Here is a 12,004-nt window from a genome sequence, read left to right on the forward strand (position 1 = left end):
GAAGCTGCCCCCTGGGTTTCCAACGCCCCATCTCCCTCCATCCCACCAGGGAAAACCAGAGGCCCTGGGCCACACTAAAGCTCAGTTCAGTACCTGGCTTGTTAGTGTGTGTTTTCAGCTATTGTCAACTGCTGTGCTGCTGTGTTCAGGCTCCCTCCTGGACCCTGCGTGTGGAGCTCACACAGCCAAGGGTCACAGGGCTGCTAGGGCCTCATGGCCATGGAGAGAACAGGTGTGAGTGTGGGTCATCAGGGGAGAGTGGGGGAGAACGAAAGGGGTAGAGAAAGATTGATCGATTCTTTGTTCCCCTGGGATTATATTAGCTTGGGTTGGAAGAGACCAGAAGTTTTTTCAAAATGACCAAACAACTCCCAAGTTTTTCTACCCCCTAGGTAGACTGACAGGCCTCTATGGTCCAGCACGACCCCCTGATACCCCTCAACAACTCCGTACTGGAGCGGGGAAGGGAGCAGTATTAGTCCCCTTGGCAGAGCACTGCTGTGATCCCCCAGACTGTGAAGCTGGGGCTTCCTGGTGAGGTAAGCAGGCTGATGCTCCCAAGTTTATTAAACTCAATGTCTAAGCTCCTTTGCTCCCCTTTACTTATTAATAATCAGCTAAATACCAATAGTAACAGTTGTATGCATCCATACCAAAAGTAAATACAAAGGTCAAGGAGGGGGAAGAGGCCAAAATACTGACGACCCAATAGTCTTCAAAACCAAAGATGGCAAGTACATGTCACTCAGCTGCTCAAGTCCATGGCAGACGCCTCTGTTAATCCCACTCTGACTCACAACACAGTGCCCCTGAGCAGCCAGTACCCCCGGAATTAGAGTTAGCACATTAGTAAAACGTATGTCCCCATTTCTGTTCTACATTCTCTAAAAGGCTAAGTGAAGCTTACCTTTGTTTTTGTTTTATGGGTTTTTTTTTAAGTTGCTGTTTATCCTGCCCACAGTCTTTTTCACTTGATATTATTCCCTGTTCTCAATGTGATCGCCATCTGTTCTTAGCAATCTGCTAGTGCAACACTTCTCAAACTTGTGTATGCACAAGTTTGTGCATGCGCATCAGCTGAGGGCCTTGTGGAAAAGGAGATTCCAGTTCACTCAGTCTGGGAGACCCTAAGATTCCGCATTTCCAAAGAGGTCCCGGGAGACGAGACACCACTGGTCCAGCAACCAACAATATTTGAAGTCAGGGCAGCTATTCGTCCTTAAACAACCTTTGTAAGTCGCCATTACGTGGGAGGAAACAGGTAATCAAGGGCTAAGGAAAAACACTACACAGAACTTATCCAGAACCCACACTAATGTGGGTTACCCTACATTCATTACCCCAATGGCTCCAGTTTCTGAACTTGGCCTCATCTCTGGATTTTTGGCTTTGCAAAGACATTCATTAGGTTCCTATTAACTCTCCATACCCAGGCCCCTAAGCCTCTCTCAGGTCATATTACAAGCGTGACTCTGCTGCGGCCCAAGGACTGACTTGGAACATCCCTGACCGCCAGCTCTGCTCCGCCTGTGTCTACCTAAAAGTGACACACAATACTTATTTTAAAATATTTTTCTAAAGAACTGAGAAATACCAATAATACCAGCAAATAAAGATACACAACAGAAAGCTGTTTTCAGTATTATTATGGCAACTGTATTCAAAATCTACAAAACATTCAGGAAATGCATCCATTCCATGCATTAATATTCACTCACATCTTGTAATACATGACAAGAAAATGTATTTACACTTTAGAAGTGACACAATCTTTGATGTCCAAAATTTAAACTATTTACTGTCTTTTTCTTTCACTGGTTGTATTTAAAATTCCTACATCTAAAAATAGCAAAAAAAGGCTATGCCCACTCTTATCCAGGGAAATCCCCTTTTAATATTAATTCTTAAATCATTCAAAGTCATCTACATTTAATTTTTTAAAAGTTTAAAAATCTGTCTCCTTCAATTAAGATTTCACCTTTACTTCAAACACAGATAATTTTCTTTTTCTTGAAACCTGTCTTTTTTTTTTCCTGGAGCCCTTTAGTAATGAAGTAACGAAGAAGAAAAAAACAGTAGGAGAGTGCTTTTGCTCCTTTCTACCCTTCTTTGAAAAGGGTATTACCAGCAATGACTAGGGAATTCAGAACTTCTATATTTACCACCTGTGAGTATCATAAATAAATTCAATAAAGCAAAAGCTTAAACCATCACAGAAAACTCAGGTGGAGTGAGTCATGACCTAGTCTGCACCAACGGGAAAAACAGCAATCAAAAAAAAATTTAAATCAGAAAGGATTCCTGTATTTTCTTTAATCAACCGGGCTGAAAAGAAATATTTGCATATGAAATCAAAATAAAAATAATATCTTCTTTATGCAGAATTTAAGAGCTAAAGGGGCCTTAGAAATCATTTCTACTATTTCTTTCATTGTGTCCATTGAAGTTGAGGCCCAAAGACAGTTAAATGGAGACAAATAATGAATTCATCAAGCTTAAAAAAAACTCTCTAGAAGACATTTAAGTTGAATTTTAGGTAAGAAAATAATCAAGCATGTCCCTGACCTAAACGAGGGCCAGATTTAATAGAATAAAATACAAAATGAAAATAAAAAGCAATTGCTTACTATAAAAGAAAGACATCTTGCTCTAGCAAGAAAAACTCTAGTCTTCTTGCCTAAAGACTGAAAAAAAAACCCTAGTATATTAAACTGGTACCTCTCTTTACCCTTTCTGACCCAGACTGCCAGTATTCTACATGCTCTTACCATTTTCTCTTTCATCTCCTCAGTTAGGTACATATTTTGGGTCTTCAATCATGCTACAGGGTTTGCAAGAGCAGAAGCTGTCACCATCTTTTGTATAACTCCAAAATATGTCTAGTTTGCTTTTGTATACACACGAAGTCTGACCAGATGCTCAGGGAATTAATATATAATCTAACACAATCAACTTGCCTGTATTACTACATCTCTTTCGTTTTATTTCCATTAAAAGCAATGCTTGAAGAGAAATTCTGACTGATATACTTCGTGGTTCCTTTCTCCAAGTCAAAAGCGATACAGTAAACATTAGATACTTACTTTCCTAATAAACTATTGTTCATAAAAGTGATTATAAGGAACTCTAACAGGAAATGTGTAAGTAGAGAGTTTGAACAAGTAAGTACATGTACAATATTCAAAGTTAATGTTAATGCAAAGGACAGAATACTGGAAATTTTGACTCCCTAAAACTTTTAGAATACTTACACACAAGATATAGTTAATAAAACAAGTAAATTCATAAGACCGATCTTATTTAATAATTTTATCCATGTCCTCAGTACAGAATTGAGAATGTGCACACCTGGACTGCACCTGGGGGGCTGCCAACTCCATGCACAGTAAGAACTGAATTCAAAGTAATCTTCAGATAAATATTTCATTTTTAAAAGATAAAAATCAATAGTGAAGAGTTAAAGGAATCAATTAAAACAACAATGATAAAACACAGGAAAAGACTGGCGAACAATACAGAAGAGTCACAATAATTAACAATCTGAAACTGAGTCAGCAGATACATTATTTAACACGTACACATTATGTTGAACAAGTCACAAAAGTACATTACTTCCAAACTGGAATATAATCTTTTTGTTCCAAAAAAAATGGTCCAAGGCTCAACAGAAAACTCACTAATAAGTATACTTTTGGTAACTGAATGTTTTAAAAGGTCACACAGAAAAAGAAAAGGGCTCAAAAAATCAGCAACAAAGTTTGAATGGTCCAATGAATCAAGATTAAATATTGGGCCGGTTTTTAACTAGAAAATTGAGATGTTTTGTCATTTTTCAAAAGGTATAAAAAGCATTAAAAGTGTAAGAAAGACATTTATAAAGCAGTATACAAAGGGAGATGGAAAATAAGGTTAAAACTTATTAATCTAGTCATACACATTTGGCTTATAGGCTGGTCTCTTTACAAGATGGGCACTTACATGATCTGTATTATTTACATGTGTGCATGTGTGCATGTCCATTTTTTGAGTGATTTTTCTTAACTTCATTTAATCCTAACAAGAACCCTGCAAAGAATTACTATAACCCTCATTGTTCAGATGTGGCAACTGAAGCTAAAATGCAGTGACGTACCTTGTCTAACCTTCTGTGGCTTCGACTGAGAGTTGAGATCTCAACAAGCCTGCCTGCCTCTTAGTTCAATTAAGAAAATAAATACTTTCTCCCATCTCTAGAAGATATGATTCTCAAATTGCATCAGAAAAAAATCTGGCCTAATATCAAGAAAAATAATTCAAAAGTTTTTTCCAGAAATGTGCCAAATCACATAGATATAAAAACAATAATAGCCCTGGCTGGTGTGGCTCAGTGGATTGAGCATAGGCTCGTGAACCAAAGGATCGCTGGTTCAATTCCCAGCCAGGGCACATGCCTGGGTTGTGGGCCAGGTCCCCATTTTGGGGGTACATGAGAGGCAACCACACACTGATGATTCGTTTCCTCTTTTTCCCCTTGTCTTCCCCACTCCCTAAAAACAAATAAAATCTTTTAAAAGAAAAAAAAGGAAACAGTAATAAACCACAGTGTTTCTAATGCTTCAAGCATTCACCTGCCTTTGAGACAAGACTACAGGCAGTCCCAAATAATCTAAACAACCTTGTTAGAATTATACCTTTATAATTCTAGGTGATCGATTTATACTTAAATGATTAGTTTTAGCATGAATCAATAAAACTGTCCAGGAATTGTATGAGAATCATAGCTTTGAAAATTCCAAAAAAATTCAGTACAAATTAGATATTAGGAGTAGAGCAAGAAACAAACAGCTGAGAAAGAGAAGATTTTTGTGGTTTGTTTTAAACACTGTTCTTTCCACCAGTTAACTTAAGAAAATCACTGATAAAATTCCAAAGACCGAAATTCTCAAACACTGTAATTAGAAATAAAGCTGAGCCCTGGCTGGTGTAGCTCAGTGGATTGAGCGCGGGCCTGCGAACCACATGATCGTGGTTCGATTCCCAGTCAGGACACATGCCTGGGTTGCAGGCCAGATCCCAGCAGGGGACTCGCCAGAGGCAACCATACATTGATATTTCTCTCCCTCTCTCCTTCCCTTCCCCTCTAAAGAAAAATAAATAAAATCTTTAAAAAATAAATAAATAAATAAAAAGAAATAAAGCTGAGAGAAAAGACAGCAAAAATGGCTAAAGAAAGTATAAACCACGACGCACCTGAGACGCACCAGCAGACGGAGGTGTTCTGTAGCAGCTGGACAGACTCTCCGCTCGCATGAGGTACGCTGCTGTCCTTCTCTTCACAGCTTCCCGCCGGGTAGGGCTTGCCTCTCCTGAAAGGAGGAGACGAACCTCAGGGCATGGGAAACATAAACAAACCCTCTTTTACCCAACCTGAAGATGAACGTCCTGTTACCCAATGCACCACTTGTTCACGTTTCTAACTGAAAAGAAGAGGGATTCAAAACTGGAGCAAACATCAAAGTTATTCATATCAGCAAGGCCTAAGCATTTTTTCCTTTTTCAACTTCAGCTGACATTCAATATTATTTAATATTAGTTCCAGGTGTACAGATGAGTGGTTAAACACTCTTACAGTTTACAAAGCAATCCCCCCAGTAAGTTCGGTCCCCACCTGGCACCACGTGTATTTATCACAACATTAGTGACTATATTCTCTAAGCTGTACTTTACATTCCCAAGCAAGGTCTAAATATTACCTACATGAATTTTACTCATTCAAATTCTGAAATTCTCCTATTGAAGTATGTATATAGAGAATATATTTTATAGGAGGAGTCGCTATGTAAGAAATACAGTGTAAGTAGTTCTGTCGATAAAAGACCAGCCTCGCTCAAAGAGTTGTCTCACTCAACAAACACTACTAAATGCAACGTGTTTAATAAGAGCTATGAAATGGATACAACATGCTACAAAAGTACCGCCAAACTGAAGAATAAAATTAGGATAATTCTCAACTCCTAACTGATTTTTGTAAGCTTCATGGTTTTTTCATTAACTAACTGTTGCTCCTCTTACAACTGAAAACAAGAATGTGACTGAAATCCCTGTAACACACAATTATGTGAAAGTGACAAGTCTTTTGTTTACCCTCCCTGGCTCTGTTTCCCTAAACAAAAGGTATTCAAAGTTTCCCCCCAAAACTCACAAGACGATATAGAGGCACCCCCACCCGTGGAGTGCTGCGCTGCCTTTGGGAACCACTGTGCTCCTTCTGTTCTCTAAGGTTCCTTCCTAATATTTCATACTAGTCATGACTCGCTTTATCAAGCACTTAACACACAGGGCTGTTTTTATAACTGACCCTATACATCTTCTGAATGAAGTCAATCAAAAAGCAAGTACATGTGGTAGAAAGTGCCCCGGGTGACACTCCAGACACCCTGGTTATCCGAATTCTGGCTCTGCCTCACACCAGCCAGCCATGTGACTGGTGGTAAGTGATCTCAACTCTCGGAACCCCTTCTCACTCCCTCCTATGGAAATTTACACTTCCAACGACTGTGGCAATTAGAGGGGACAGCGCACAGACAGGTGCAGCTACAGAGATGGAAATAAAGCAAGCACTGAATTTTAAGGGTTTTCATTTTTAACTTTGCTCTCAGAACCAAATTCTATAAAACAATGTTACCTGGTTTGCTGAGCTGAACTGAATTATAGTAAAGCAGACACCTTCCCCAAAGACTACTAATGGAAAAAAAAAAACCTCTGCTTACTTTTGCCTGGAACAGTGTCTCCCCCTTTTCAGGAAAGGCCCCATCTGCTCCCCTTCCTGCTGCTCTACCTCTCCTGTCCCCACCTCCCACCTCCAACCCTTACCAACCCCGTTTGAATGAAAGCCGCTATCTTGTTTCAGATTTCAGTCCCTCTCGTCACTACCAGTTAGCCAAGGGTAGGAGCTGACCCAACCACAGAGCCCCATCCTCTTGGCCACGGCTGGAGAAGAAAGGAATCGAATCAGCCCTTCTCTGTCCTTGACACTGGGAATAAGAGGAGCGGGTCACACGGGCCTGGCCTCCACACAGCCGTGCGTGCCAACTTCTGCCCCAGCCACATGCAACCCTGCAGACTTGCAGGGACCTACAAGCATGTGGAACACAGACGTGGGCCTCACCCCCAGTCTCTGAGGGAGAAAAAGGAAAAGCCAACGAGGCTGGATGCAACATGCCCCCAGGGCCTGACTCAGAAAATCACAGGGCGTTGGCGTAGGTAACACAGCTCACCTCCTGGCTTGCCTTCTAGCACAACCACAGCAACAAATTACAACTAAACTACAAACCAACTATCACCCAGAACCACCAGAAAATCAAGCTGTATGGAAGTCCAATGACCTAGGAATTAAAGGAATCACACCCGTTCAGACGGGTAAGAGGGGCGGAGACACAGAGACATGGAGACGCGGGGTGGGTGGTCCCACACCCACATGTGGTGGAGAAAAATGGGGAAGGAACAGACCACACCAGACCACCCAGCCCAGGGTTCCAGGGCCAGGTTAAGTCCCCATAACTTCTGGCTGTAAAAACCAGTGGCACTTGGGATGGTGGAAGATACTGTGAGTTTCTCAGGTGTCTCCTCTTAAAGCAGGGTCCCCAACCTCTGGGCTGTAGACTGGTGCTGGTCTGAGCCTGTCAGGAACCTGGGAACACAGCAGGAGGTGAGCTTGAATGTAATGTGCTTAAATAATACCAAAACTACCTCCCCTCTCCCCAGTCTTCGAAAAAATTGTCTTCCAAGGAACCATCCATGGTGCCAAAAAGGCTGGGGGCCACTGTCCTAAAGGGCCCACAATGGCCTTAGGACTCACACAGATTTACTCCCTCTGGGCTCCAGGACCAGGGTAGCAGCCGGAAGGGCACCAGTGACATACAGAGAGAAACTGAAGTGTCTGGCATCAGGGTGAGTGCCAGGGGACAGCTTCCTCCTGGACAAAACTCCAGAGGCCAGTTAGTGGCCATTGTCCTTTTTCTGGGCCTTCCCCCACACAGAGCTACAGAGCAGCAACACCATATCTGAGACTCCATCATCCTGGGTCACAGCGGTTGCCTCGCATTGGCAGTTACCTCCATCTCATCCAACTTACAGGTGCGCTTTTCGGCAACAGACCACGCTACTAAGACAGGGAGTCAGAGCAGCTCTGCCTGTTACATAGAAACAAACACAGGGAGGCTACCAAACTGAGCAGACAAAAAAAAAAAAAAAGACCCAAATGAAAAACAGAACAAAACTCCAGAAAAAGAATGAAACAAAATGGCAATAAGCAATCTATCAGAGGCAGAGGTCAGAACACTAGTTAAAAGGATGCTCAAGGAACTCACTGGGTACTTCAACAGCATAAAAAAGACCCACACGAAAATGAAGGTTACACTAAGTGAAATAAAGATAAATTTACAGGGAATCAACAGTGGAGTGGATGAAGCCATGAATCAAATCAATGATTTGGAACATAAGGAAGCAAAAAATAGTCAATCAAAACAGCAAGACAAAAAAAAATCCAAAAAAAATTAGAGTTGGGTAAGGAGCTTCTGGGACAACTTCAAACGTACCAACAGGGGAATCATAAGGGTGATGGAAGGAGAAGAGAAAGATCAAGAAATTGAAAATTTATCTGAAAAAAATAACAAAAGAAAACTGCCCTTATTTTGGTGAAGGAAATAGACACAGAAGTCCAGGAAACACAGAGAGTCCCAAACAAGCTGGACACAAAGAGGACCACACCAAGATACATCATTTTAAAATGCCCAAGGTTAAAGATGAAGAAAGTATCTTAAAAGCAGCAAGAGAAAAGCAGACAGTTACCTACAGAGGAGCTCCCAAAAGACTGTCAGTTGATTTCTCAAAAGAAACTCTGCAAGTTAGAAAGGAACAGCAAGAAGTATTCAAAGTGATAAAAAGCAAGGACCTATAACTTAGATTATTCTACCCAGAAAAGTGTTCATTTAGAATGGAAGGGCAGATAAAGTGCTTCCCAGACAAGGTAAAGCTAAAGCAGTTCATCATCACCAAGCCATTATTCTATGAATGTTTTTTTAAAATAATATTTTTATTTAATTCTTGTTCAAGTACAGCTTTCTGTCTTATATTCCCAACCCTGCCTGCCCCCTGCCCCATGCTCCCCGCCTCCCTCCCATTTCCACCCCCCACCCTTAGTTATTGTCCATGTGTCCTTTATACTTGTTCATGTCCATTATTATATGAATGTTAAAGGGACTTCTTTAAGAAAAAGATCAAAACTATGAACACTAATAGCTCAGTGGATTGAGCGCGGGCCTGCGACTCAGACGATCGCGGTTCGATTCTCAGTCAGGGCACATGCCTGGGTTGCAGGCCACTCCCTGGCAGGGGACACACGATACATTGTGTGTCCTCGGCAGAGGCAACCATACATTGATATTTCTCTCCCTCTCTCCTTCCCTTCCCCTCTAAAGATAAATAAATAAAATATTTTTTAAAAAAACTATGAACATTAAAATGGCAATAACTTCAAAACTATCAACAATTGAATCTAAAAAACAAACTAAGCAAACAAGCAGAACAGAAACAGAATAACAGATATGGAGATCATTGGGAGGGTTATCAGTTGGTGGGAAGGAAGGATGGAGGAAAAGGTGCAGGGATCAAGAAGTACAAACTGGCAGGTACAGAACAGACGAGGGGATGTGAAGACCTGTATAGGAAATGGAGTAGGCAAAGAACTTACACACATGACCCATGTACATGAACTAAGGGGGGATTGCTGGAGTGAATGGGGTCATACCAGGTAGAGGAGGGCAAAGAGGGAAAATTAGGACAACTGTAACAGCATAATCAGTAAAATATATATATATATATATTTTTTAAAGAATTTATTTATTTATCTATAGAGGGGAAGGGAAGGAGAGAAGGAGAGAAATATCAATGTATGGTTGCCTCTCGTGCGTCCCCTGCTGGGTACTGGCCTGCAACCCAGGCATGTGCCCTGACTGGGAATCGAACCGCAATCGTGTGGTTCGCAGGCCCGCGCTCAATCCACTGAGCTACATCAGCCAGGGCCAATAAAATATATTTTTTTTAAATATGCACACACACAAGAAATAAGAGGAGTGGGAACCTCAGCAGCCATAGTTTCTGCCAAGGGGCAAAGAACCAACCTGAAAGAAACCTGACTGAGAGAAGCAGGTATGAAAGTCAAAGAAAAAAACCCTAGTATGACTGGAGTCCCCAGTTTCAACTGCAACTACGTTCCTGCCATCTTCTGCATAAGGTAGTTCACACTCAGATTTTTCACATGCAAACCAAAGAACTCGAACTAAATACAGACCTCAAAGAAAAAGTACAATGACATTGTTATTGTAATTTTGCTAAATAACTTGCTTTCACAGCTTTTACAATACTATTCCATCTACTCTCTTCGTTAGGAGAAATTCACAAATATAATCAATCTTGGTGAGCGGAAAAAAATCTCTATTGCCTTTTAAATGTGGAACAATCTATTAACTCACCTGAAACCTCAATAAAAAAAAAATTAGAGTATGCTTCCTACCTCTGTCCTTAAAATTACTTAACTTCAAAACCGGAAGGTTTTTTCTCAGTTGAAGAATGGATATAACCTACAAAAATCACCCAAGTATAACATATTTGAGGACAGAGTTTGCCACAATGACAAGAAACATTCCACATTCTACACACAACTATCCCTTTTGTTTCGAGTTGGCTGTTGCGGGCTCTAACATTATCACTAGCTCTTCTCACTTCAGGTTACGCTTTTTAAGCCCTAATTTAAATCCTCATTTAGAACTTTTTATTCCTCTGAGGCTCAACTCCGACAGAAACGGTGGCCATTCGGGTTTTTTCATTCAGTATAAATATGTTTTAATAAAACTTCTAATGTTGCTTGATTTGAAGACATCAACTTATCTCCCAAAATAATTTGAAAGTCAAAAATGCCAAGAATATGAAACGCCCAATTAAAACTAGAGTTAAAACCGTATTTTGTGATCAGACCTGTTTTTTAAACTTTTGGTGTCTCCGCCGCTTTTCAGGCAGTCGCCATAGGAACAGAGACCCAAGAACTGGCAGCAGGCAGTTGAAATGGACTCCCGCTGAGGAGAGTGATTCCGCTTCCATGGAAACAAGGAGGGAGTGATGGAGACACTGGAAGGCCTTTCAGATGTAACCTCAAACACACGTACTATGACACCTTCCTTATCAGCCCCTTAAAAGTAGGTCACGACCACCGCTGATCAACAGCAGCGGCCAAGGATGACCAGCACCCGTCACAGATTTCTGCTGCTGGATACTGACCGAGACTTCTGAGTACTGTACTGGAAATACAGGATTAATCCCTAGATTTCTGAACAATTTAACTGATAACATTACAGATATATGTGACTCTAAACAGACTTTAACTGATTAAACATTTTTAATCAACTCTAACCTTCTTAATTGGTTAATTTTCATTTTAAAATACACACAGATGATAAAGATTATTTTTCAAGGAAAATCTGGAATTCAAATTTTATAATCCCGTATTAGGCCACATGGCTATTATTTGTTCAGTAATCTATCCATGTAGACACTTAGTAAACACTCTTAAAATGGGTACATATTTTACATTCTATCTAAAGATAAGCCACCACCTTCCATAAATTTCTCTTGATTTCTGCAAATCATTCAAAGAGAGCAAAAATTCCCATTGGGCTTTAGCATTCAGAAAAGACTGCGCCCATTATACACTAACTTTTCTATCAAGAAGTTCTGGTATACCAGCAAAAATATCATATGTACACTGTGTCAACCTGTATTTCTTTACTCTCTCTACCGTATCAATTTCTGATCGGGAGAGAGGACTGATATAGGGTGATCACAGTGTGATCTGTGAAAAGACATGTCACTCAACAGAAATGGGGGAAAATTCCAAACTGTCACTGAAATCTTTAGAAACACTGAATGACTGCCCTGCATTTCTCAAAGTGCCAACTCTGGCTTAAGTTAC

At 40.7% G+C, this 12,004-nt stretch overlaps 1 protein-coding gene across 3 annotated transcripts in view; it reads right to left on the minus strand.

Annotated features, from left to right (window-relative positions):
- Positions 1 to 12,004, minus strand: part of RPS6KC1 (ribosomal protein S6 kinase C1) — a 159,746-nt gene that overhangs the window by 67,969 nt on the left and 79,773 nt on the right. For all 3 annotated transcript variants that reach the window (XM_037027665.1, XM_037027663.1, XM_037027664.1), the window contains one exon: positions 5,230 to 5,345. In XM_037027665.1, the coding sequence (XP_036883560.1) occupies positions 5,230 to 5,345 (116 nt within the window). The remainder of the gene's footprint in view (positions 1 to 5,229; positions 5,346 to 12,004) is intronic.

The sequence above is a fragment of the Sturnira hondurensis genome, unplaced genomic scaffold, assembly GCF_014824575.4.
Source record: "Sturnira hondurensis isolate 20B ecotype Veracruz unplaced genomic scaffold, ASM1482457v3 Scaffold0019216, whole genome shotgun sequence".
Lineage (NCBI taxonomy): Eukaryota > Metazoa > Chordata > Mammalia > Chiroptera > Phyllostomidae > Sturnira > Sturnira hondurensis.